General features: G+C 39.5%; 3 protein-coding genes across 4 annotated transcripts in view; 2 read left to right on the top strand and 1 right to left on the bottom strand.

Annotated features, from left to right (window-relative positions):
* Positions 1-743: 743 nt before the first annotated feature.
* Positions 744-7436, top strand: SIDL (SIDL trafficking protein particle complex subunit 10). 2 transcript variants are annotated; one of them, XM_014363898.3, is made up of 14 exons: positions 744-1073; positions 1650-1867; positions 1933-2126; positions 2204-2511; positions 2578-2765; positions 2848-3066; positions 3321-3531; positions 3602-4151; positions 4219-4603; positions 4677-4982; positions 5057-5437; positions 5517-5621; positions 6151-6475; positions 6901-7436. In XM_014363898.3, exons 1-14 carry the CDS (start codon positions 905-907, stop codon positions 7008-7010), a joined length of 3669 nt encoding a protein of 1222 aa, XP_014219384.2. In that variant the 5' UTR covers positions 744-904; the 3' UTR covers positions 7011-7436. The 2 variants fall into 2 exon arrangements, with proteins under 2 accessions (XP_014219384.2, XP_014219386.2); XM_014363900.2 differs by lacking the exon at positions 6151-6475 and having other exon boundaries at positions 6901-6992.
* Positions 7437-7580: 144 nt separating this feature from the next.
* Positions 7581-8668, bottom strand: Nop10 (Nop10 ribonucleoprotein). The gene is made up of 3 exons (XM_023392698.2): positions 8490-8668; positions 7979-8021; positions 7581-7906 (listed from the first exon to the last, which is right to left on the bottom strand). Exons 1-3 carry the CDS (start codon positions 8541-8543, stop codon positions 7809-7811), a joined length of 195 nt encoding a protein of 64 aa, XP_023248466.2. The 5' UTR covers positions 8544-8668; the 3' UTR covers positions 7581-7808.
* A 4238-nt stretch (positions 8669-12906) lies between these two features.
* The window catches only part of LOC106647442 (dystrophin, isoforms A/C/F/G/H), a 220011-nt gene continuing 205118 nt past the window's right edge, over positions 12907-27799 (top strand). The window contains exons 1-12 of the mRNA XM_089588569.1: positions 12907-12973; positions 13246-13342; positions 23644-23747; positions 23809-23895; positions 23982-24059; positions 24149-24241; positions 24339-24428; positions 24520-24718; positions 24822-24973; positions 25050-26096; positions 26168-26287; positions 26358-27713. Of these exons, the coding sequence (XP_089444695.1) occupies positions 12950-12973; positions 13246-13342; positions 23644-23747; positions 23809-23895; positions 23982-24059; positions 24149-24241; positions 24339-24428; positions 24520-24718; positions 24822-24973; positions 25050-26096; positions 26168-26287; positions 26358-27713 (3447 nt within the window). The 5' untranslated portion in view covers positions 12907-12949. The remainder of the gene's footprint in view (positions 12974-13245; positions 13343-23643; positions 23748-23808; positions 23896-23981; positions 24060-24148; positions 24242-24338; positions 24429-24519; positions 24719-24821; positions 24974-25049; positions 26097-26167; positions 26288-26357; positions 27714-27799) is intronic.

Here is a 27799-nt window from a genome sequence, read left to right as displayed (position 1 = left end):
TTTAATTATAGAAATAAGTTAACATTTTGCGGCAATTGGGTATTTAGTAAATAACACGAGACATACGTCATTCACCAAAATTGATGTCGACGTCTCGTTATTTAATCGACTAATTGAGACTGGAAATAATTGTTACAGCATTTTTCTTGAAAAAAATTATTTTTTGTTTAAACAATCCCTTACTATTTACAAAAAAATGTATAGTAGCATGAATTTCATTGCATTGTCTTACTAATTATGCAAACTATTATAATTTCGTAATTATGATTGCTGTATAACAATTAAAAATAAATCACTCGGCCGAGTATAAACTACATACAATAATCGTTTCCAACTCTGCAAAATTTATTTTATAAAATTTTTTATAAAAAATTGTATAAATAAATTATGCAACAAAAATATTTAACCCTCAATTCTTATGAAATCGATATAATATGGTTTTTTGTACCCACTATTTTAAGAGAAAAATCAGACAATTATTCACTTTTTTAAATTTTCTAGCCATAAGAATGTGTCCTTATTTGTTTAAAAATGTTTTGCCGAATGGATTTATTTTTTAAACTAGCTCAACTGAAAAAGAAAGTTGTAAGTTAATATAATATGTTACAAAAAAGGAAATAGAAAAAAAAAATATATACATAACATATTATGTGTATACATGTATATATTGTGGCATATATATATACCGTATTGTTATTGTAGTGTTTGCCTTGTATGCAGATATGCGTATACAACCGCGTACGCAAGGTTGGACGTATATTGCCTTGATAAGAGTTGAAATAAAAAGATAAAAAGCAGCATGTACTCAAGTAGTGTATGTTAATAAGTGAATAACGTAGAATAAGCAACGAAAAGAAAGAAAGAATACAGTAAATTGTGATGAGTAAAAAATAAAAGGTTAGACATGAGCTGCAATGGAGGCCTGCCTGAAGTTGCTACAGCTACAGCAGCAGCAGCAGCAGAGCAACATCAGCAGAGGATCCCTTACTCTATCCCTAACAGTTCAGACAACGGCGACGCTGGATCGGCTGGATCGTTATCATCATCAATGGATTGTACGCCAATTGTCACCTGTGAGTTTTTTTTCTGATTGTTTTCAAGTGCCAAGTATTCTTAGTCTACTTTTTTTTCTATTTCATTACAAAAAATTAGATTCATATGAAATGTTTTTCTTGGATATGCAGTGCGATGCACAGATGTTTTGAGTATTGGGTTTGTTTTGTTATTGTTGATACGCCCACTCTTAAAAGCTCTGTCACAGCTGCTCATTTAATTACTTGAGGTTGAGTTTTGGGCCATACGGAGATGTCAGATGTCATTATATATTTCAGTCATGTACTTATGTCATAAAAAGTTTTTGTCAATGAATTTTTGTTTCTGTGGACCAAATTAGAGCAAAAGTGACGCAGCAGTTGTGCAGAGATGATTGTTTTTAAATTTGAATGTTTTGCGTGCATGCTTGTGTTTTAATTATCTGTAAACTTGTATGTGTGTCACACGAAAAATCAGATGATTAGCATACTTAGCATTTGTACGATGACTTGTACTACATTGTATGGATGTAATAAGAATTTTATAAATATATTCTCGTGTACTGAAAGTATAATTTGCAATACTATCGTGTTGTTATTGATTACGTTCATTTTTAGGTGCAGGAGACATAAAACTGTTGAATACTCTGGCAGACAATTTGGTGAAATCTATTCCTACAGACTCGGTTGAATGGAGAAGGTCGTTTGACAGACCAATTAAACAAGTCAAACTTTGTGCTTCATTTGTTCCTTTTTCGCAAGATGTATTACCCTCAGAAAAAGACTGTCATCTCATCAAAAGGCCTATTTTTCACATTTACTGGAGTGAATGCTCGGTGAGTTGTGATTTTTAAATCAAATATTCAAATTGTAATTTTTTATATTACGATATTATTTACAGGACGTTGATGTATACAAGGCATCGCTAAAAGACGACATAGACTCATGGTTTAAAACATTGGCAAAAGCAAAAATTCAAGATTGGATGATAGTTTTGGTGGAAACATATGACATAAAAAAAAGTAATAAATTATTACCGAGAACAACTGTCTTAGATAAAATACGTAGTGATTTTGCTGCGAAACATGGAGACAGGTAAAATTAGTAAAATTTGGTAATAGCAACATGTTAAAAAATTACAATTACCCAAAGCAATTTTGTTTTCTCGGTAGATGTCTATCAATCATCAATCCAATAAAGTCCGAATCTCGATCAGCTGAGTCATGGAGGGGCTTAATAACCAGAATAAGACACTTGATGCTTACTGCTTACGATCGAACTCTATTGAAATTCGAAGAGATAATAAGAGAACACCGAGAGAAAAGAAACCAGCCTGGCTGGAATTTTTGCCATTATTTTCTACTGCAGGAAGAACTAGCTTTTGTATTGGAAATGTTAGGTTTATATGATGAAGCATTAGTACAATATGATGAATTAGATGCTCTCTTTACACAATTTATTTTAAATTCGAATGTTGGAGGTAAGGAAGATTATTTTGTTGTTACCATTTTGAAAAACTGATAAGTAATCAATGTAATGTTTTTAGACACTCCAGCATGGTTGAGCTCATTTCAAAGCCCATTGAACAAATGGTCTGGAGTAAAGCTTAACACGAGTGTAGATTATCAAACGAGGATTGCGATAGCCGAATGCAAAGCTTCGTTGTTAGACCTAAGAAGTTATTTGTTTAGCAGACAGTGCGCTATGTTACTTTCATTGAACAAACATTGGGAAGTAAGTCTAATTTCTTATGTAACAATGTGTTTCATCAAGAAACGTTTATTAAGAATTAACGAGGATTATTATACTTTTGCAGATTGCCCAGCGTTGCTTAAGTTTCGTTCACGATACAATAAATGAATTGCGTATACTCGAGATTCAACGACCTGAAGGCTCAGTCGAGTGTTGGGCCTTTTTGTGCGCACTCGAAGTGTTAAAAGCGTGCCAATCGTCAAACGTAACCATTGATAATAGTCAATTACTGGACTTGTGTTCACTGCATACAGCCACCTTGTGGGCGCTCGCAAGAGACAAGGTACGATTCACCAATAACTACCAAATACACGTCATCTACGAGTCACGAATCACATAATATTCTCATGAATTGTTGCTGTTATTTATTTTATTTTATTATTATTTTTTTTTTAATCACACAAGCTCAATTTCAGCATAACTAAATCAATTGATGAAAGTTCTCAATCGTTTCTAAAGTTAATTTTAACTTTGTTTTCTTTTACCCGCGAAATTTCCAAATATTTATCAAACAAAGTCTAAAACGGTCGATTGTAGCTTGAGAGCCTGGGCAAGCTTTGCGGCCTGATGCCTGGAAACGAGCCAATAAGCGAACAGCTGCACACAGTTGTGTACCTCATTGCGGGCATGGGTGATTCCGAGCTCAAAAATCACGATCCTAAGCAGCTTACACCCACGGATAAACTAAAGGAAGCTCTGTCGTCTAAGGAGGCTTTCAAAAAGCAATACTTATATCACACCGAATTGGGTAATTATGCAAATGATTTTTTCGCTCGTAGATAATGAACACGATGAGTGAATGATTTTTTTATACACAGCCATGGGTACATACAAGCACGTGAAACGCAATAGATCGGCTCGGTTGATCGGCAAGGAGCTTGCGCGCTTTTACAGCGACTTGAACGAAAATCAAAAAGCCGTTGTGTTTCTACTGGATGCTCTTCAGACTTACACGAGCGAAGGTTGGACGCACCTGGCAGCTCAAACGCAACACGAGTTGGCCCAGTGTTACAAAAAAATGGACGACGTCGAGCGGTACACCAAAATATGCGCAACGATAGCCAGTAGCCAAGTTCTGCATCTCACGATTCGCAACTCGTACCTGGATGAGATGCTCGCTTATGCAAAAATGCTCAAATGTACCGAGCCGCTTTTGACGGATATGGCCAATAGTTTTGTCGTTGAGGACATGGAGGTCAGTGTTACGGATAAGGTCATTCAGGATTGCGAGGTGAAGGTGAAAACTACACTGAAGAGTTTGCTGCCTAGGCCAGTCACGTGTACAAGAGCTGAGCTTTCGGTCGAGGAGGTACAAAAGCCCAACGTTAAGAGAAAAGGAGCTAAAGGCACTGAATCGATTATTGAATTGTAAGATTTGCTCATCACTGTGTTTAATTAATCATCTGATTTATGTGAAACTTTTCGTTACTTTCAGATTACTCAAGTGCCGAATCGAGGACAGACAACCAAGTGATCCGTGTCTGGTTGAGCTGCCCGTGACGCGACAGTTGATACTTCAAGAAGATCGCAGTATCGGCTCGGCAAACGTGCAAGTCGGGAAAAGCACTAGGTCAGTGGTAAAACGTTCGGATAGTGTAAAACTACGCAAGCCCTCGACCAGTGCAAGTACCAAGGGAGATTTTGGCAGTGCTCTCAGTACCGGTGTAGAAGAGATAATTCTTCAACCAGGCCTTAATACTTTGACTCTGACAAAAAGAGTTGAAAAACCTGGTTACTACAGGGTAAACCAGTTGTCTGTAATTGTAGAGGAGAAGCTGGAATTTTTGTCTTCAGTACTTCAACCGCAACTGTGCTATTCAGTTAGTAGTTTTTATTCAATCAGACGAATTTATTTTCTTCGTTATAACCATGTACTCATTTTATTGTGTATAGGTAGCCAAAACGCAACCAACCATCGCATTGAACTGCACAAGAGATTTACTAGCAGGGCTGGTTCAAAGTGTTGAGCTTGTGATATCCAGTGGTAGTATAAGGATAGGTGAGGGCTCCAAGTTAAAGTTAAGAACATTGAGAGGCTTGACGTTGTCCACAATGGATGATGGTCAGAAAACTAGCAGCGGAGTGAGAGAGATCGAGGTGACAATACCAAAGTGCGAACCGTTCGACACGATAACGCTTAAACTTATGGTTTTGGCGGAATTGCCGCCAAAAAAGGACTCGTCGTCCATGGAGCACAAGGCATGTCCTTTGTCTTAGATTTGATTTCTATTGAGCACTTGGTAAAAAAATTTCTAAACATACTTCTTTTGCAGTTAAATATACAATGTCCATGGGGTGCAGAGGAAAGTATAACTTTGTACTTTGGCACTCCGTTGATGTCTACCATGAAGCTACACACGGCCAAGCGACGAAAGTTTGTGCAGATAGTAGTCATGGGATTGGCAAAACAGTTGTTACAGCTAACGGATCCTCGACTGACGAGTGGCACATCGGCTGACGTTCAATTTCGTAGTTTGAATCCAACGGCTGGTCAGAAGCTCATTATCGGCAATGGCATGTCCGTGTCCTTTATGTGGGAAGTTGAGATCGGCAACGAGGACGAACGATCGCCCATTCCTATCAAAACAGAGTTCCGTGTTAAATATATTGCCATCAAGGATATCGAGGATGTCGATGAAAGTAATAGCGGCGAGGTAACGTTACAAACCCCAACCTATAATGCTTAAATTCAGGCATAACTTAAACTTGCTGATATGACGTTTTTCCAAGCAGGCGAGTAAAAGTGTTGTCGATGATCCTCTGCACATAAGAGACTTGGAAAAGGTTGAGAAGGAAAGTAACGTCTACTGGTGCAATTTCGATGTTACAGACTACTCGGTAAATAATTAATTTTTCGTGCATCAACTACCGCTTCTTGCCTATTTCTTATTCTTGACTAAAATTGTCTACTAACCCGATTTCAACGATGTGATGCAGTATTTGGTATTTGAAACTATTACTTAATTCGGCTTTTCAGTATACTGGTGCTCAAATTTTCTTTGGTTTCTCATAATTTTATCATTCTTGTGTTTTCTGTATCTACTTTTCTCAGCTTAGACAAGAAAAAAAAAATTTACTACTCTTATCAAATACGCATCTCTCATTGCAAGCATCTCACGACCATCTGCTAATTTTGTATCTAACTGAAGCCTGCATGATTTGCTAAATATATTGACATATAATTGCAACTGCTAAAAAATCTAAACTGAATAGACAACCGTAAGCAAAAATCCGATATTCTAATACGGATGTATGTCTGCATCTCTATTGAGAAAAACAAAACTTACAAGACCACATGAGAGTGAAAGAATTTGAGTGAGGAACATGGGGTGTTGTGCACATTCGCGAGCGAACTTGAATTTTCCAGACGCTGTTCATGGTCTCGTCGAAAGTTGAAGCCATAGGAAGTAGTGGCGAGTTTTGTCGGGCAGGAAGTATGTGTCATCTGTGCTTGACAGTCACCCGCATGCAGCAACATCAGCACCACCATCCGCCACCCCAACTTATGTACGAGGTGTTGGCTGACCAAACGATGTGGGCTGTGTGTGGACGCACGGCTGGTATTGTGTCTCTTGAAGTTCAAGAAAAACAAAGCGTAGCACTTGATGTGATGCCGTTGACGAGTGGATATCTTCCTTTGCCTGTCGTCCGGTTATCCAGATATATTCCAGCTGCTGTTGAACTCAAGAATGGTAATTCATACATGCCCCAGAGAGTTTTTCAATTTCTCGCTATTTCTTTGTGTGTACGTTTGTGTGTGCTTTCTTTCAAGAGAATAATTTCAAGCGAGCCTTTTGATTTTTTTCTATTTTAATAACCTTTTGTCGTCTTCTGTAGTAAAACCTGTTTAGTTTAGAATATCAGTGTTCATTACATCATGATTGCAGTCGAAGTCATCTTAAATAAACTAAGCTTGACGTAATACGAGCATAGTGATAACTTTTATTAAGTGTCTAAAAATTTTATTCTAAATGTATTTTTATTTTCTTGAGCTTTATAATTAGAAAAATTAGTCAACGCATTCCCATGAACTATGCGAATTATTACAAATATTATTTACCATCAAAATATTTTTGATTCACATCTAATAATAAAATTGTTTAATCAAACGATACAGGAACTGGTGTTGGTCCAAGACTAGAGCCATTCAGAACAGGTCAGGTGTATAATGCTAGCAAGGCTCTGCAAATTCACGTGCTTCCAGCTGCTCCGTTAACCACAGAATGAAGTATCAACGTTAATATTATTAGTTTTGTGTTTGTGAAATATTCAAATCGATATGACTGCACAGACAGAGCTTTCAAGGCTTTAATTTATTTGTTTTAACATTGGATTTTTTAATGATCTAACGTGTTTTTTAAAAACTTGGAGCAAAATCCAACTTGAACATTAGTTTTTTCTTATTTAGTAAATTTAGTTTACAAAGAAAGGAAGATTGAAGCTGAGAAAGCATTTAGGTTTTGTATATATTCATTTACTGAGTATTAAAAATCTTGTTGCCATTCTGCGTTGCAAATATTGTTTATTGTTGTTTCTTTTAAAGTTGAACAAACTTTCTCTTTGTTGACTTTAATTTACAATGGATACAACATGTTAATGTATGATTATCTGTAAATATGTAAAAGATTTGCATATACATGCTGGTGGGCTATATATGGAAAAATTATACATTTTTTGTCTTACAATGTACATACAAAGATAGTTTGTAAAGAAAAAAACACAAAGCTATGTGAAGATATTTGATAGAGATGTAAATACATGAACCAATTGTTAAATATTGTTTTTATTTGTAAAATTATTTTTATTTAGTTATCTGAGCTTTGAAATGAATGTAACACACTTTTATATTTTTAATTTTTATATTAATACTCAAACAGCAACAGAGACGGGTTCGTAAGAAAGGACAAATAAAGTATTTATTTAAAAAACTAACGTGTTTTTTTTCTATTAAAGTTTATCAAAAAATTATGTTGTTTTATGTACAATGAAAATAAAAATTCTCAAGTTAATATGATATTGCACTTTTCAATAAGCAGGTGCTGGTTGCTGTGTTGGAAGCAACCCAAATCTGCGTTTTAGCGTGATTCTTTCCTTGGAATATTGATCTTCTGGAGAAAATCGCGCTGCAACAATTACAATGGGACACTTAGAGCTGTGATAAACAAAAGATGGGATTTTTTAATTTTTTTATTTACCTGGATGTGCAGACAGAGTAGGTTTTCCATAAGGATCCATTTTCTAAAAATAGCAAGTTTTAAGTTATAAATGATGAACAATGCATTATGACAATTCATTTATTTATACTTTTCCGTGAGTTAATTATGTTATATTAATAGGTTTCCAACAGGCATGCAACAGTTGTGCTCTAAATTTAAATTACAGTTTCTTTATAGAGATGAGTTTCATTATGCAAGTTGAGTCTTTAAATAGTCTCTTTCATCGATTGATTTTGATTATTTCTAAACGTTTGGAATTCTTGGACGTTAGATGGATGGGGTCAGTCAAAAAGCTCTTGCCGATTAAAGAGTGTGCAAACTAATAACGTAGATAAGCGACACTATTGCAGTGCGATATTTTGATTAAAAGTAATAAGTAAATATACTAAATTAGCAAAAATACGTCATAACTACCAGAACAACAAATCGCCCTAACCTAAGTCGGTTACCTAAACCTAGTTAATAAACGTTTACATAGTGCAAAAATTACCTTTAGGGTGTAGATGCGATTACCATTGCCATCCAAATAATACATCAAATACATGGTAAAATTGTTTTTAAGTGAGTATAAACACAAAAATCAGTCTAGAAAAAATTGATAATAACACCAGCATGTACTTTTTTTCGTATAACAACAAAAACACACGCGCTTCGATGATTCACAAAATATACTAACCTCTAACCACTCAAATGTTACAACCAGCGCCATCTCGCGTTTCTGATTGGGAACTAAAAAGTACCCCTAAAACTTTCAGAAAAATTCCCTAGCCTAATGTCACTAGTGTCACTATTGATTTTTGTAGACCTACCGCTGGCGCCATCTGGCGGAGAATTTTCCAATTTAACAATTTTTAGGGCAGCCCTGTCAACTTTTTATTTTACATTAATAATTACGATTAGTTGCGGCTGGTTTGATAACATGGCTCTACTCTACATAATTATTTGGATCAGCGCCATCTAGCGGTCTTAATTTTTTGGCCAAAAGTGGCCTCTAAAATTCTCAATCAGAGCATTCAGGATTAGAGCCATTTAGTCAATTATAAACCAGCCGCAACTCATTATGAAGCTATAAAATGAAAAAATAACAATACGTAAGTTTTTGGCGGCAAGTTAACAATTTATCTTATGCTTGAAAATTTATCATCAAAAGTACAAACACATAGGAGATCAATTTTTTGGTAGAAAATAGATTGTTAACTTGCCGCCAAAAACACACGTATTGTTATTTTTTCATTCTATAGCTTCATCATGAGTTGCGGCTGGTTTATAATTGACTAAATGGCTCTAATCCTAAATGCTCTGATTGAGAATTTTAGAGGCCACTTTTGGCCAAAAAATTAAGACCGCTAGATGGCGCTGATCCAAATAACTATTGCTATTTACAGCAAAGTCACTTTGATAATTATAAACCAGCCGCAACTAATTTTACAGATAGATAATAAAAAGTTGACGTGGTTTGTGCTGTTTGCGGCAAGTTTACAATATGTCTTTTACCTGTAAATGGATCCTAAAAAGTATAAATATTCCACTTATCTTATACGGCTCATAAAATCTACCATATTTACAAAATTAAAATACTTTTGACCTTTTACCATTAACTCATGTAAGCACAAATTAATCAGTCCATTAAAGAGACAACCGAAGAAAAAAGGCCTGAAAAAGAAGCACAGTCACACGAAAAGTCTCATAAGAATGGAGCATCGGATCTCACTTGATCAGAGAAGGTTGGGTTCTTTGTTTACTTATAACACTTAAAATTTACATCTCTGTAATAAATGTATTTTTCAATTAGTGAGATCCGATGCTCCATTCCTAGGAGACTCTTCGTGTGGCTGCTTCTTTTTAAGACCTTTTTTCTTCAGTTGCCTCTTTTCGACTGATTAATTTACGTGTATATTTGATCGTGATTTACGATTTCTGTTACACAAATTTTGCTATGTACATATTATATAAGTTAACTGTTTATTGGAAATCTAAAGTTGAAGGGCTGTTCTTTCATTAGTTAATGGTAAAAGGTCAAAAGTATTTTAATTTTGTAAATATGGTAGATTTTATGAGCCGTATAAGATAAGTGGAATATTTATACTTTTTAGGATCCATTTACAGGTAAAAGACATATTGTAAACTTGCCGCAAATAGCACAAACCACGTCAACTTTTTATTATCTATCTGTAAAATTAGTTGCGGCTGGTTTATAATTATCAAAGTGACTTTGCTGTAAATAGCAATAGTTATTTGGATCAGCGCCATCTAGCGGTCTTAATTTTTTGGCCAAAAGTGGCCTCTAAAATTCTCAATCAGAGCATTTAGGATTAGAGCCATTTAGTCAATTATAAACCAGCCGCAACTCATGATGAAGCTATAGAATGAAAAAATAACAATACGTGTGTTTTTGGCGGCAAGTTAACAATCTATTTTCTACCAAAAAATTGATCTCCTATGTGTTTGTACTTTTGATGATAAATTTTCAAGCATAAGATAAATTGTTAACTTGCCGCCAAAAACTTACGTATTGTTATTTTTTCATTTTATAGCTTCATCATGAGTTGCGGCTGGTTTATAATTGACTAAATGGCTCTAATCCTGAATGCTCTGATTGAGAATTTTAGAGGCCACTTTTGGCCAAAAAATTAAGACCGCTAGATGGCGCTGATCAAAATAATTATTACTACTTACAGTAGAGCCATTTAATCAATTATAAACCAGCCGCAACTAATGTTATAAATAGAAAATAAAAATTTCATATTTTTTGTGCTACTTGCGGCAAGTTTACAATATATCTATCACCTGAAAATCGACCTCCAAAAGTATAGATATTCTACTTATATGGTTTAATAAAAATAAAATCGACCATTGGTTGCTTGATTTGGACCATGCGTTTAAGCTGGGCTCTGCAGTCTACTTTCATTTCTACTCGGGAGGCTAGTCAATTAAGCGCGCGAGAACCCGGAAAGTTTGACTTTCATTGTAGTATATAATCGTGATTTGAGCTTTTTAAAGAAGTAAGCGCATGTTTATTAACGCTTTGAGTGCACTGTACATACGGTTGGCTGTAGTAGTTGATAAGGTGTGTTGTTGCAAATAGCGATAACGGACAAACATCTCGTTCAAACCCGGAGGAGTGTAGGCTACGTTTTGTTAGTAGATCGATCGATCCTTATCTTCCTACACCTATACCTATAAACGTCAAATGTAGAGGTTGTTTTTGTAAAAACCCGTACCCTCTGTTGCCTTATCGTTAATCTCTAATTTTTTGATGTGACGAAACAACACATTGACAAACACAAACGACGGAAGTCGCTTTCGCGACTTTTGCAAAGTTCCCTGCCCAAAATTGTTTTTATTTCTTTCTCACTGGTTCGTTTAAACAATAAATCTGTCACTCGCTCTTGGTACGCATCCCTTATCGCTTTGGTCTCATACGCCGCGCGTTGTCGCTCTTCCTTTTCCTTCGCCAAGTGCGTATCTCCTTGCATATGTACTCCCGTGGCCGACCCTATCGCCTCCAACAACAACAAAACACGTCCCCCGCGGCCTAAACATCGCGAAAGACACGCATGTACACGCGTGCAAATAAAAACACGCATTTGCGCGAAAACAGTGTATACATGTCGCGCGCGCGCTTATCGCTGCACCGCGTGGCGTGGGCGTGAGCGCGCGAGCGAGAAAGAAGCTCCCTTATCCGCGCGTTAAGTGTGTGCGTTATAACTATATACACGCGTGCACGTATATTTGACAAACGTAAATGTATATACGTGTACCAGAGTATATGTCATGCGGAGAGAGAGAGAAGAGATCTAGCGCCGGTTTTCGAGTTTTAAACGCAACATCAGTCGCAGCTCCGACTTTTGCCCGATTCGTTTCATGTAATTGTTTACCTACCTTGTGCTTTTTTTTTTCTTCTTCTTTTCAAATATGTTGTGCTGATTTGCTCGTGTTCCGCGAGTGTAGGGATTTATACGAGACATCGTGTGCTTCGTAGATGTACGCGTTGCGTGTGCGATGCTCGTTTGTATGTGAATTCAGGTCGTAATTGAAGTTATTAATGAGTGAGTAAGTAGTTTCGTTATGTCATGCGTGAATGGATAACAGAGAGAGATGAATCAGTGAGTTTCCTATGGTATACTTCGAGGTGGCAGTTGTTGTCGTTTAATTGTGAGAGAAAATTTTCTCCGTTTTATCGGAAGAAGCTCTGCGTGGCAAAATGAGAAATGGCAAAGGTTTCGTTATCATCGACATCATCGCACGCTCCGTGCACCGGACGCTGTTTTTGCGACACGTTTAGGCGTATACACGAGAGATTGCGGGTACTTATCTTTTCGATGCCGCGTGTATACTTAATGTGATAATTGAGATACATGTGTGTACTTGTGGATTACGTGGATGTTTTGACAAGTGTTTTTTCATAAAAACCCAACAAAAAAAAAAACGCCGGCCGAGTACCAATTGTATTTTATATATTTATTAAGTCACGAGAGCTTGTCATTATACACACCGTGTACACTTGCATTTGTCAAGTATGATTGGTAGATGAAAGTTTTTTTGTTTTTTAAAAATTTTTAAGAAATCTGACATGCTGCACCGTACGATGGGGTTTCATTTAATTTGGGAAGAGGGTGAAAATGTCAGTAACACGCACGTTGTTGATCGAATTGATTTTTGTATCTTTTTTGCGAATTGAAATATTTTCAAACTTGTTTTCAGTTACCAAAAGAGAACAAAACTGAGACACCGAAGAATCTACATTTTTTTTCAGTTGAGCGAGATCTGCGTTTTATCCCGACGTTGTTTCCACATTTTTTAAGTATACAAATCAAATTTTAAAACGCAAGCAAAAATGTACTTCGACTAATGTTTGTAACGATTGTCCACAGTTACCTCTTGCAAAAGAAGAAAGGATTATTGGGTGACGATGAAGCCGACGAATGACAAATAAGACTCACGCCGACAATGAACGGGAGAGAAGGACCGCAGGTACGTCTCTCGACACTTTATAAAACAGTAAAAGCGCAAAATTGCATGGAAAATGTAATTTAACTTTGCACGAGAAAACTGAACATCGTTCCGAATAAAGCTCGGGAAGAACCAAAGTCACCGGAAGATCCTTTATCAATCGAGTGTGTCAATGACCCGTCATACGCTCAGCATCCCAAGCGTCTGAATTTTATTTTTTTTGACTCTTCTTCCCCGTTCTCAGCTGTTAACGACTAATAAAAAAAAATGATTATTATTATTCTGCCCATCAGATGAAAGCCCGGACCGTCAAATGGGTCGTGCACGTACCGGCGGAGGACCCGGAGCTCGAGCGGATGCCGCTCGAGAGCCAAGTCGCCCACGTCAAGTGTGAGTATATGTTTGTGTCAATCGCCAGCGGAGTGATTGGCGTTGAAAAAAATTGAACTGGAGACCCTCTGTTTCGCCCGCCGAAAAACCAACTCGTGCGCAATCATCGAATGTACAATCGTTGCGTGCGAGATCCTTGATCAAGTATACACGATAACAGCGCGTTTGGCTGTACCTAATCACAGCGTGCAACGAACAACCGTACAATCGTCGCACAGCGAGTTATTGTTGAAAGCGTTATTGATGCGCGATAGTTAATAAACACACGAGCCGACAACAACAACAACAACCACAAAATTCAATAAAACCATCAGTTTGATTCGCAGATTTTGCAAGCGCTCAAAAAAAGTCGAGTGAATAAATTGTAATTAATAAAATACATACTTGGGGCGTCGTGATTGGCATACCGGCTCGCTGTGTTAGCAGTCACGACGAACAATCATCATCATTATTATACTTTATGCATATATATACATAAACCGTTCGATCCGGTGTCCGAAGGTGAGGTGACCGGCTCTATATATGCAAACACGAGATAGGCTGCACGGAGCGCGTCCGTTTCCGCGCGACATCTCGCACATTGGCGCGTATGCCCAACGAAACGCAGGTATATACTTAGGTGGTATGAATCTATATAGTATATAGAAGAGAAAGTAAAAAAATCTACAAGCATGTGAAGGAAGAAGGGGGTGAGAGAAGAGAGAGAGAGAGAGAGAATTGGGGCCTTACGCCGGGCTCGAAGTAAACCTCCTGCGAGCTCCTGTTCGCCTGGTCACCTGTGCCTACCTGGGACTTGGTGCGGTCCTTTGCCTCCGCTCGCGGGGCCTCACAATGTAATTTACCTGTCTCTGATGCCTGCCCTCTCCTTTTCCTTTCCTTTGGCCGTGCCTGCAGTGTATGCAGTAAACTTGTATACCTCACGCGTGTAAAGGCTGTATACCTATACCTACACGGGGCCTCATGAGATTGTTCGCGTTACTCAAGATAAGACCCTTTGGCCGGGTAATTTGTATGTGTGCTTTCAATCGACTTTTTACAGCATCGACGTGCATTGGGGAAATCTATGGATTTTCTCTTTTTTGTTTTCTTTTGTTTTTTCGTGTTTTTATGCACTGATACATTATATGGGACCAATTTCAGACATTTTTAAGCTTCGCTAAAGTGCAGGTGCGCGAGTCTCTACGATTTTCATGTCGTCATCGTCCCTATGTACGTACATATCATTTGTACCGCACCTATACGTACTTCTTTCGATACATTGTAGGTATCCACGTATGGGTACATTGGATGTAACTAACTAGTGCCGCAATAATGTTTGCACTAGCTGCACAAGCGACCCGTGAGCCTTGAGATATATACATAATAGTATATTTGTGATCATGGTGTACGGTACAGGTATGGCAGGTATACCTGGAATATACATTTGCCATTGTCGATCGCGCCCCAAGAGCCAGTAGATCAAGACTTTCTGTTCACGGGAGTCTGTAAGTCGAATTATCGGTTCTCCCCCTGAAAGCCCCGCTCTACGTAGTTGTTTGCGCTAATACAAACATTAAAAAATAAAAACCACAGCAGACTTACCTTGTGATATTATTAAAGTTGGGCTTCGGGGATGAAATTGGTTGGTTTTGATGATAATTATAATAAATTGCTTCTTTTTCTCGTATTGGCGACAGATCGAGCGGTTCGTAAGTAAGTAGTAGGTTTTTTTTTTTTTATAAGCCTATATCATCTGAATCACCCGCGAGTACACGTACAAATTAGTACAAATTCATTAACCTGCCGTGACCTATCCATCCAATGAAATTACCAACAACAACAACAACTGCTGCTATACGTACTACTTACTTTCACCGTCTTTTATCGTCTGACGCTGCTGTTGGTCAATATTTTTCTACATCGTCGGGTAATGGGAGAAAAAAATCAACTTTGCTCAGCTCAGCTTAGTCTCGCTATACACACGGTGCACATAATTTATTGATAAAATACGCTCAGGTATATAAATACAAACATTTCTAATTATAATCGTAGGAACTACGACGATCAAATTGTAAATTATGCGCCGATTGCATGCACTACTCGATATTATATTGCAATGTACGCTATTTTTCCAAATCGATGTTATCGTACTAGTCAGGTGTTGCGCGAAAACGAAATTCCACTTTTCCGGCGTAAACACATAACATTTTGTTGAGAAGCCAACCTTGTACATGGAATATCGGACCGCGAATCGAAAGACTTCCAACTAGCGATCGTACAACTTGTACGTTTATGAGCATATTGCGGTGGCGTCACCGTTTATACCACGTTCATTAATTTATCCTTTGTAGCTCGCATAAATCTAAAAAAAGGAAAAGTGCAAAGTACACGCTTAGTAATTTAGCGAGCAAAACGAGCGAACAGTAAACGAGTGTAGCAAGGAGATCGGACCCAAAGGAAGCGAGGTCTGCAGTCAAGGGGATTGTCGCCGATCTGCGCGTATACTTATATCATATCCATATAGGTGCATCCGGAAATTTGAATGTACATACATTGTTTGCGAGCGAACACGCGTATGACGGTATGAACAGGAGATAGCAAAGAGTGTGCTTTTTATACTTTCATCCATACAATACGTTCCTCGGAGATGAATACAAGTGCAGTGTGCACATTGTGACGGAGATGGAAAAGAGAATCGAGAGGAGAGCTACAGCCTCTTTTTTTTCTCCCCAATGTACATTACATTCTGTCGGAAGCCTATTTGCCTTGCGCATGCATTTGTTCGTATCTATATACGTATACCGTTACCATTGCAAGTAACAAGTCAAATGTATTTTGTGGGAGGAAAAAAAAAACAACGCTGCTGCTTATATACGTATGTACACTTAGGAAAGAAAAAAAAAAGCACTCCAGTTTATAAATAGAAGAAAAAACATGCGTTCTCTTCTTGGTTCTTTCCCTCTCGTTTATGTTTGCGGCGTGCCGAATGCGTGGGCGAAAGAAGTATATGCTTATACCTATACAGTGCAGGATACAAGCGCGTGTAAAACACTGGTAGCTTTTATTCATACGATTTGTTGTTGGTTGCGTAACATGAAAGGAAAAAAAACATAATAACAGTGTCGAAGAAAGGATGGTTTGATTTGTTAACAATACAATATCATCCATGATAAGACAGGTATGTAGAGATAGGAGCGCAAAAAAAAAATCGGTTGCGGCGCAAGGACACGATCGCGCGAAGCCTCCAGAGAAAAAATACCAAACTGTCCGTCTGCAGACGGACCCATGGGCCCGTCTCCTCTCTGCTGATGATGGTTCCGAGAGAGAGCGAGATAGGAAAAACGGCCCCCATGGTGTGTCCCTCCTGTGCGTTCCAAGAGAGAAAGAAACAGCGGACACACCGGGGCCAGGGGCGGGACGAGGCGGGGACTCTCCATCAGATTTCTCGTCGTCGTGGTGTGCACGGGAGCGTCGGTGTCTCGGCGGCTCGCGTTCTCCTCGAGTTCTCGAGTATAGTTCAGTCTCTGCAGTCGCCGAGCAGACATATGCGGGGGGCCCGACCCGACTTTCAAGTATATATATTTTCTCTCTCTTCGCATCGTGTCATTACTATGTATACACACATATATATATACACGCTAAGCGGAGGAACCAAGTGCAATAAAGTGTAATCACTGATTATAAGCGATGCCAAGTGATAGTGTGTGTTGATAAGGCGTGTCTTCCATTAGTGATTAATCCAAGTGACAAAATGACAGCAGCAGAAGCCTCTTCCGTTGTACAACAATAACAATTACGTATACCGCGCCGTATCCTTCATAAGTGTATACTTATGCATATATGTACGTACAAACGATCTTGTTGTGCGCTCAAAGCCGATTGTTCCTCGTCTGACACTGAACCAATTGTGTAATGTCGTACTTACTTACCTTTGGGCCTTCAGGGTCTCAATAATACTCTCAATAACTATATTATGTAGAGAGAGAATCAACAAGTGTCGTCATACCTGAGCAAAACCAAGATATAGACGCATCAACGGAGCGAACGACTCGAGAGAGAGAGTACATTACATATCTACCTAACCTCAATCATCTGCTGTTGATATGTTGAGTGTTCGGCAACTCTTCTCCTCGTATACTATCAATGAAATGTTGATATATATATATGCATCGAATTAAATTTTGGAGTGTACTTTGGGCGTAAATACTTGAGTACTTAGTTTATTCTTCTCTTGCCACAATCGCTGCAGATTTTTTTTTATAGTGATGTGTACTGTTAAAGTTACGCGTACTTAATTATACACTATTACTATAGTGACTGAATAATTACATTGGTAATTAGTGGTAACCCTGGATTTTTTACTTTTTTTTTTTTTATTTTTTACATTTCGGAGCTGGATACATTTTAAAAATACATAAATAGAGTATCTTACCCGTGTACTTACAACGCTGAAGGACAACAATCGCGAGAGCGCGCCTCCAAGATGGAAGTCGTCTACATAGGTAGGTGCTGTTCACCCATCCTTGCGTTGTTTGTATACATTATACTTACCATCGAAGCATTTGTTTGACGCGCATAAATTAAAGTATCCAGGCTACGTATCTTTGAAAAATACACGGTTTTTCGGAGCATACGTCAGTATAATATGAATACAAGGTTTGTCCTCATCGGAAGTTCAACGTCCTGATGGTGCGGACTCGCGAAATACCAATTTAGTTGTGCCCCGATTTTTCAGAGCCTGGCGATCGGTTCGCGTGACCGCGTAACTGTATAAACCGACTCGTTATGAAAACACGTTTGTTTTGCGAAACAAGTTGAGAGTTGTATGGTGTCTTCTTTTAGGAGAGATTTTACAGGGCGTGTGTTGATAATTTGAGCGCGATGCAAAAAAAACAAAAACAAAAAATAGAAATTTACATGTAGGTAGGCGACCGGTTTCGTTGACAGAAGGAGTCCGTATGAAATGCGCCAAATACACGGCCAGATGACTCATTTTTTATAAATAACATTATATCGCGTTATACTATTGTACACACTTTTTTTTTTTTTTTCATTCGTGTCGTATAAAGAAAAATGCGCTGCACCTTATGTGTAAGAGCGATATGCACACGCGGAGTCGTGGTGATAAGTGAATATTATATACTATATATGTATTCTGTGACGGTTCGTTTTCGTTTTTATTTGTAGCATCGTTATTTATATTACGTGCGCGTAATGTTGCGAGGAGTCATTAATAATTGAAAAACTATGACGGTTAATCATCAATTTTGTTGTGCGCAACGAGATACACGAAGAAGAAAAAAAAATGAACGAGTCGTGCTTTATCTTTCGTAGACGAATATTTAATGCGAGGCTGATATGGCAGAAATAGTTTTTAATTTACACTGTAGGGAAATAAAAAATTACGTGAGCAGTGGCGCGTGATTTATATGCAAACTCACAAGAGACACCGGTGGAATGATTATTTTTTATCTGTGTGCACGTGTCGTGAGTGACCAGTTTTTCGAGCTGTTTCGTATAACAATCAGAGTAAAGTACTTTTTCGTTGCTGAAAAAATTCATATCGTATTTTAAGAAGAAGTATAAATGATAGTTCGATCGACGCGCGAGCGATTAAATTAAATTACTTGTTAGTCAGAAAAAAATGAATTTCTATTTAACTCATAAATTATTAGAGAGTCTTTTTTTTACAACAGTCATCTTATCAGTTAGGACTTTCTGATTGCGACAAGTTAATCGTCGTTTTATCAACTTCTAATTATTCCCATTATCGTCAATTATCGTTTAATTTTTGGAAAATGAGTTTTTTGTACCACTGATACAATTAATAAAATTAAAAAAAGGGCAACGAGAAACATTCCTTCTCCTTCTTGCGTGTTTGTGATAATTATTTTTCGTTTTCGAAAGATAAGAAGAAAAGGATAAAACACTTGTAAGTGTTGGACATATTTCACTCCATCACTCGTGATCCACAGTCCGACGACAACATTACTGAGCGCCGTTGTTCGATCTTTCACATGTGCGACACTTTATTTCGCACGTATATGCGTGTACACGTACCAGTACCAATGCGTCAAGAAAATAGAATCAGCAAAAAAAGCTCCCCTCGTGCGTAAAAAAATATTAAAAAGTGACACACGCAGTCTGGAATTTCGATGAAAAAAAAAAAAAAAAAAATGCAATAAAACGCCCATAGGCTCTCGCTAATAGTAATAACATCTTCTATTCGCTCGATCGCAACAAAAATCGGTTTATTTTTTAATTCAACGCGCGACAGTGTGGATTCACGTAAGAAAAAAAAAGTGTCCAACGCACGCGTTACGCTACCACGATCTGCATTTATTACACACGTGCAGCTTTGTTATCCAAGCCAAGCCCGCACACATTCACTCCCTTTTTACATATACACCCATCCTTACATTGTACCAACATCTTATCGTCTCGCGGCTTCTCCAATACCGGTTTGGGATGTCTCTCGTCTCCCTGTCCACGTTTGTTTCTTTAAGCTCGCGCTCGCGCGCCTGTGTTTAACTTACGCTGACACTTTTGGTTGTTGTTGGAAAGTTAGCCCGCTCATAGCGCAACATACAGGCACAACGAAATTGTAAAACATAGGGAAAATCGGTCAGTTTTGTTATACTTTGTTTATAAAGTGCTTGGACAATGATCCATTGTTTTTTTTTTAATGTGCACGTTACCATAATGTATTGTTTATTCTCCCGGTAAAAATGTATCGGTATGAGCGCAAAAAAGGAGATGAAATTCCATTACCTATCAGAAAAAAAAATTAAGTTATGGGTATTGAAAACGCATATTTTCCCGTACTTATCGTGTAGACAATCAAACGTAAAATTAAAGCCTATATGAGGTATAATCAGACTCTTGGTAAACAGCGCAAGTGGGCAAACACACCAGTAAATTTCTCCCTCCGAAGGCGCGTTTGAACGATAAAAGACGAAAAGAAGAGGAGGAAAAAATAGGGGGTGTCTCGTTTAAATGTACCAATTCACCACACCATCATCGTAATTGGTCGGAATATAAATATATATCGAAGTGATTCCGTTCCATTACGTGAAACTCTCTGGCTCGCGTATATACGTATACTTGTGGTGTTGTAATTGACAATATGGACTTCTGGCGTATACATTTAGCTAAGCGAAATAAAAAAGCGCATGTGCCGTATAGCGATGAATCAGCTGAAAGAAGAGCTGGACGTTCAAAAAAAAAAAAAAAAAATGAGAATCAGCGAATCTCGGTCAGAACAATTATATAGGAGTTTTGGCTGATGAGCCCCTCAACGATGGCGCGTTAGTGTGCTAGTGTGAATTTTTTTTTTTTTTTTTTCTTAACTTTTGCCCCTTTTTTTGGAAAATTAAGCTGCTCATGTAACGATTTTATTTTGCAATTGAATGATTGTATCATGAAACGATTGGGTACCACAAAAAAAATGCAAAATATTTTCGAATTGATCTATTTACTAATTAACTTACCTAGGGTTCAAAACTTACCTGTAGACACTCACACTCCTGACTGCTCCTCTGTTGTATGAAATATGCGAGTCGACCGCGAATAACATATTCAATGATTAGCCATTCGTAATTCAACCCAAGAGAGGAAGAGAAAAGGCATTGGATCGAGTAAGCGTGAAACCTCAAAGTTGGTCTTTGATTCTCGCTCGTGTCCCTTTGGCATGAAAAACAAAAGCAACATAAAAAATGATCCGCACAGGTACATAATGTGTACCTTTTGACACCCGATACCTGTACACTTACCACCCACGATTTTGAAAAAAAAAAACCGCTGTGCGTACCAAGCGTCAACTCACACAGACACCTTCCTGATGCGTGAAAAAATTTTCTCTTGCACTGTACACAAAATAATAAACAAATAAACAAACCAAATGGGGGATGAAAATACGTGTGCATACAAATATAAATGTACATATACATGTAGGTACCGATCTAACGCGCTTGTATGTATATACCACGCCTATATAGCTCTATAGATATGTATAACACTGTAGCTCGCAATCTAATCTAAACATCCTTTTGTTTCTTCTCTCTTGAAATCGTTCATCTCACGCCTATTGTCCATCGCCGCGCACACGCGCTCTCAAATACATGTATGTACTTGTTTTCATCAAGTGTGTGATATAACATAAAAAAAAAAGAAAAGGGAAAGAGGAGCGTCCGTCGAATGAGTGCGTGTACACATCATATACTCGTGTAGGATGTACATATATATTCGAGAGTTAAATGACAAAAGGCGATGGTGCGCGACAACAGGAGCAGCGGAGGCCAACGACATCGCGAGATATATATTAGATGTACAATGTACGAAAGCAGAGCGTCCGTTTGCCTGCAATTATTGCTGCTGTCGAGAATATGTCCTGGCGTTTGTGCTGTTCTATTCTTCTATACTAAAGCATTATTGTTATATAATATATGTAGGTACAAGAGCAGCGTTTTATGGTCACGTAATTATCAACGCGAAAGGGAGAGAGTGTGAGTGCTTATAACGTTTCCTCGCCCTCACGAGATATGACTTTTTTTTTTTTTTTTTTATTGGAAAAAGGAGGAGAAAAAGGTACAAGAAAAGCGCGCACACGGACAACAGCCAATATACCACTTACGGTTTTGTATCGCGCGTGAAAGTTATATCCATCACACGTGTAAGGGAAAGCAGGCTCGTTTTGGGGTTTTTTTTTATTTTTTTATTTTTATTGAAAGGCGTATGAATTTTATCATTCCGTTCGCGCCGGTTGATTGGTTGTTTGTGAAATAATGTCATAAGTATATGCCTATAAAAAATTTGAATCGGATAGTTTGTTATTTTTTCAAATGATTTATATGGCGTTTCGGCGTTTGAGTCAATTGAGAAAACAACGACGAAGAATTCGGGATGATTTTCGATTAACAGCGACGAGTTCACTTTGCGGGTGATGTATATATACATAAATCCGTTATAGCGCGCCCTTTTCTTCGGCTAACCATTAATTCTCTCCTCGAAGAATTAAATTGGTGTACAAATTGGATATACGTAAGAAAGCGCACATGTGGTTATTTTCGTGCACGCGCGCGTAGTCGTCCCTTTGAGAAAGAAAGAAAGAAAGGAAGGAAGAGAAAAAGCCGCCGCTGCCGATGCAAGGAAATGTGTTTAATACTTTTCGAAATGAAACTGCTGATGGTGTACATGTATACACACCTACTTTGATACTCGTATACGAGAGGGACACGCGGGGGCCCTGCGACCAAAAATAGAGAGTAAGCAAGTACTCCGTATAAGTCACAAACGCGCGCGTTGCACCAAAGCCGGCTCCTATACATATAAACCGGTGCGCATCGGTAATTCCTTCTTCCTTTTCCCTCCTCTTTCTCCTATTATTACATTACATATAAGTACACGTGAGATCTCAATCAGTGAGACAAAAGCATGTTTATTTTGTTTTTCGTAGATATATATACTTCGCGTGCGCCATCCAGAGGAAAAGATGGTGATCGAACATTATTCAGGATTAATTTGTATACATCTTTTGATCCTTATATATACACCGTTATCGTGCATTTGACACTGTTTCTTTTTCACACTCACGTAGTCGTAAAATGAAGTGGATCGTTATATAGGTGTACCTATGATTTTTCCCGTGAATTAACGAGTACATAGATACGGTAATCTAAGCGAGTATATGCGTGGGTATGTATGTATGCTCGGTAACGTAAAAGTTACAGCTTGCTTTGCTCGTGTTTTCTCGAAACGCGCCGGACCGCTTTGGATCGCCCACGCGCGTGTGTGTAAACGAACGCGGTTTGCCCATTTTCGATCTTTTTGTCGGCGCGCACGGAAAATCGGTAAGAGTTCGCAGCACGTTGTATACTTATACACCTGCGAGTCTTGTTTCCAAAACATCAAAATGAGAAGTAAATAAATAAATGTACACAAAAGCACGAGGAAAAAGCAAGTTGAGATAAGTAAGTACAGCAAAAAATAATAACGATGATGATGCATCACCTGCGTGTGCGTGACCTTTTACACAGTTTGTGAAACGTTGAAAGAAGGGATAAATCAATCGGTGTTGGAAATAAGTCACGCGAATGCAGTTGGGCGCGTGCCCTTGCATATAAGTGTAGAGTCTTCCGGGGGGGATTTAAAAAAGGTGACCTCAAACACAATGTACTCGATGCGAGTAGGACGAGTTCATGAATAAGTATACACGTGCTGCGATGATCCCTTCTTCTTGTACAGTTTACATATGTTCCAAGAAATAGTTTTTGTTATTATTGTCGAAACATTGCGACTGAAGCGAGAAAACAATCTTTTTGCAGATGAACGGGAGGACGTGCAAAAGAAAACTTTCACCAAATGGATAAACTCGCAGCTTCTCAAAGTAATTGTAACAACTTGGCTACTAATTTCATACAAATTGCGTGTATAGTTTATACAACTTTTCTTTTTTTTTTTTTTTCTAAATTCGCCGTCTCAAGTACCAGCACGATCCAGTGGCGGATCTGTTCTTGGATCTGCGAGACGGCAACAGGTTGCTTTCACTCCTCGAAGTCTTGACGACCAAATCATACGTAAGAGCCCCTCCTCCCCCCCCTTTTTTTTTACAATACCCTATACAAGTATTACGCTCATATCGTCACTTGCTTTTGAATTACAGAGACGCGAGCGCGGCCGCATGCGAGTCCATCACTTGAACAATGTAAATAAAGCCCTGCAAATATTGGAACAAAACAATGTAAGCCCGTATACTCAACCGTTTCGACTATTTTATGCACTTGCATGTACCGATGTACCGATGATGAGATATGACATGTTGGATTTCAGGTGAAACTCGTCAATATTAGTAGTAACGACATAGTCGACGGCAATCCGAAATTGACCCTCGGTCTCGTCTGGAGTGTCATTTTGCACTGGCAGGTAAACCATATCCCTACAACAATTATAGTATACCGTGGTTCTTGTCGAGGTTCTTGTCGCTCGTCCAACACACTTTTTTTCGTTCCTCCCCCCACAGGTACATTACCACTTGAAGGACCTTATGTCCGAGCTACAGCAGACCAACCTGGAAAAAACTCTGCTCGCCTGGTGTCGGCAAACGGTTCAAGTGAGTCCACCGTTTTTTTTTTTTTTTTTTTTTTTTTTTCACCCATAATGACACGCAGTAGCATTATACATCACTTACCCCCTACATGTAGAATTATGAGGGCGTGGACATAAAGAACTTTACGACCTCGTGGTCGGACGGGCTGGCGTTCAACGCGCTGCTGCACAGGTGGAAGCCTCAGCTCTTTGATTTCGGCGCGATCGCCCGCAAACACCCGAACGCGAGGCTCGATCACGCGTTCCGGCTGGCTCAGGAGCAGCTCGGCATCGAAAGGCTCCTCGACCCCGAAGGTACGCATACCCACACATGTATACACTTGGGCCCCCTCCTTTTTTTTTTTTTTTTTTTTTTTTTTTCTTTTTGAACGAGTTTTCGATCCTCGTTGGCTTGCAGACGTCAACACATCGGTACCGGACAAGAAATCGATACTCATGTACGTGACGTGTCTCTTCCAATCGCTGCCTCACTCCGGACAGGACATCGAGGGGATCGACATCTCGGCTGCCAGCGACTCTGGATCCACGGCCACGACCCCCGGCATCGAGGTCAGCCGTTTATTTCCATCGACCGATCGGACGATTTTAAACGTATATAAATAAAACAAAAATTGTCGATTCGTAGCAAGCGCCGGTGACGTTCGCTCAGTTCCCGATGTTCGAGCCGCCGAGCTCACGGCCGCTCAGTCTGGCGACCAACGTTTCGGTCGAGCTGGGTGGTTACCAGGTCGCCCTGGAGGAGGTGCTCACGTGGCTGCTGGAGGCCGAGGACGTGCTCAGCCACGCGGCGGAGACTGCCTCGAGTCTCGAGCTCCTGAAGCGCCAGTTTCGCGAGCACGAGGCCTTCCTGGTCGAGCTGTCGGGCCACCAGGACGGCGTCGGGGCTGTCTTGGAGGAGGGCGAGCGGCTCCTGGCCGATGGCCAGCTGCAGAAGGACGAGGAGCACGAGGTGCGCGTCCAAATGGGCCTGTTGAATTCGCGCTGGGAGAATTTGCGCAAGCGCGCCCTCGACCGCCAGGCCAGGATCCATCAGACCCTCATGGAGATGCAGCAGACTCAGCTGGACGGGCTACGGCAGTGGCTGACCAAGACCGAGGACAGGATATCACGGCTGGCGAGTCTTGAGAACAGCTCGCCCCTGGGGGAGCAGCTCAAGCAGCTGCACGAGCTCGAGGGGGACATCGATAATCAGCAGACCATCGTTGATGGCTTGAAGAACATGGTCGTCGTCGTTGACGAAGAAAACTCGGAGACGGTGTATGCTCAGATGGAGGACCAGTTGTCGGCCCTCGGGGAGAGGTGGACCCACATATGCCAGTGGCAGCAGAAGCACCAGCAGAGCTTGCGGGCATTGGCTGCGTTTCTGAAGGACGTGGAGGATGATTACGAGAGGCTCGTGTCTTGGCTGAACGAGGCCGAGATGAGGCTGAAGCAGATGGAGGCGGCGATGGCCAGTGAGATCGGCCAGGTGCTCGAGCGGATCGGTAAACTCAAGTCGCTCAAGAAGGAGATGAATCTCGTACGGAAGAAGCTCGCCGCCTTGCAGAAGGCTATTCAGGATTTCGAAGGGTACGAAATGAGTCCCGAGTGCATGGGGATGCTTCAAAAGTTGGAAAATCTAGAGGACAGGTGCGAGGCCGTCGAGCAGATCTTGCAAGTTCAGAGTCAGAGGGTTAGTTTTTTTTTTTTTTTTTAATCACTCTTGACTGACTTGGAAATATTTATTGTACTTGTGTTTTGTAGATATCGAGTCATGGATTTGAAGTTGATTTATCAAATACCGATGTGGTTTCGAACCCTGCGGTCGATTGGATCAACGAATCGATTATTGGAAATGCCCAGAAGGAAGAATTTGGGGCCATGGTATGTTATTCAATATATTTGTACGTTGATTCGGTGAAAATAACTCATTATGTTTTCTTGTACGTTACAGTCACCGTTGCACAGCAGTTCAAAGAAACGCAAAATGGATAGTCCAATAAGAACAGACTTTAATACGTCCTTGGAAAACTTGTACAGATTTTTGGATGTCTTTGATCTAGAGATAAGTCAATTCGACCGTGGTTTTGATAAGCTTACCTCGGACGAAAAGAAGATTTCATACAATGAAAATCTCGAGCAGATGAAATTGCATCAGAGCGATTATGACACGACCATGCAACTGGGTAAGCGTTTGATCGAAGATATGCAGAAAGCTAACGAAAACTGCGATGAAGAGGAGGCTAAAATTAAAAATATCGAGGAACTCTGGTCGTCGCTTAACAGCAGGCTCGAAGAGGTCAAGAGGAAAATCGATTTTTCGCTCAAGATAAAGGAGTACAGAGTGGAGTTGACGAGTTTGCGATTACTGTTGGACGGGCACACCAAGTGGTTAGATGCAAATCGCGAAAACAGCCACGTTGAACTATTCAGTGTAAAGGTAAAGTCGATGAGGTCTTGTGAGGATCGCATTGAAAAATTGACAGTTACCACGAATGAACTCTCGAGTGAAGAGAATACTGAGGAAGTATTCTCTCTTAAATCGGACGTAGACATATTAGTTACGGACTGGAATAATCTTTTGAAAAAATTATCAGATCGGGCAAACGAATTGAGTAACGCCGTTGATAAGACACCGTCAAAAAAGTACACCGAAACTGTTGGTAACTTGCTATCTTTCATAAACAACATCGAAGGTGTGTTGCTGTCGGAACACGCTGTAATATCAGACGAGACAACTATGAACGGAAAAATCAAAAGATTCAGAGAACTGAAAAATTCTTTAAAGTCTCATCAGAGTAATTTTGACTATGTGAATAAGGTGGGCCAGGAATTAATTTCGAAAACAAACGGAGACGTCCAGGGAGTCAAAGTCAAGGAGGAGCTTCAAGATCTAAACACTAAATGGAGCGATATACCGATCATTTTGGAAGAACGGCTACAGAAGCTCTCAAAAGACATCGAGTCCCTAAAGGCGTTCAATAAAGATCTCGCGAGTCTCGAGGATTGGCTCGACAGAGCCACAGCGCGTTTGGAAGAAATTTCCAAAGACTCGACCGTAAAGGACGTAGAGACAACAGAGTACAAGCTCCAGCAGATCCGCGAACTTTCCGAGGACATAAACAAGACAAAACCGAGGATAGAGAATTTACAGACGACCACGAATACTCTGCTCGAGAATTCGGAGCCGAATTTCGCGAGCATCCTAAACGAGAAGCTCGAGAATGTGTCGTTCAAGTGGAATGCCGTTGTCGACGAAACTAAGATACAGGGCGACAAGTACGAGAACGCTTTGAGGAAAAATGACGAGGTAAGCTTTTGCAATTTTCGGATTTTACATTCAATCCTTTTTTTATGAAAAAAATTTTTTTTTTCACCAAACATCTCGCGTTACAT

The sequence above is a fragment of the Copidosoma floridanum genome, unplaced genomic scaffold (assembly GCF_036245765.1).
Source record: "Copidosoma floridanum isolate Cflo_tuat_1 unplaced genomic scaffold, Cflo_Japanese_pri ptg000007l, whole genome shotgun sequence".
NCBI lineage: Eukaryota > Metazoa > Arthropoda > Insecta > Hymenoptera > Encyrtidae > Copidosoma > Copidosoma floridanum.
The sequence above is the reverse complement of the archived record's forward strand: the minus strand, read 5'-3'. Positions and strand labels throughout refer to the sequence as shown.

Bases quoted from the DNA above. Each gene is read 5' to 3' on its own strand.
- SIDL (XM_014363898.3), top strand. From the start codon at position 905: ATGAGCTGCAATGGAGGCCTGCCTGAAGTTGCTACAGCTACAGCAGCA. The intron at 1,868-1,932 runs GTGAGTTGTGAT...TATTATTTACAG, and splicing joins TTTACTGGAGTGAATGCTCG to GACGTTGATGTATACAAGGC. The intron at 4,604-4,676 runs GTTAGTAGTTTT...TATTGTGTATAG, and splicing joins AACCGCAACTGTGCTATTCA to GTAGCCAAAACGCAACCAAC.
- Nop10 (XM_023392698.2), bottom strand. From the start codon at position 8,543: ATGTATTTGATGTATTATTTGGATGGCAATGGTAATCGCATCTACACC. The intron at 8,022-8,489 runs GTAATTTTTGCA...TGCTATTTTTAG, and splicing joins ATCGCATCTACACCCTAAAG to AAAATGGATCCTTATGGAAA. The intron at 7,907-7,978 runs GTAAATAAAAAA...TAATTGTTGCAG, and splicing joins TACTCTGTCTGCACATCCAG to CGCGATTTTCTCCAGAAGAT.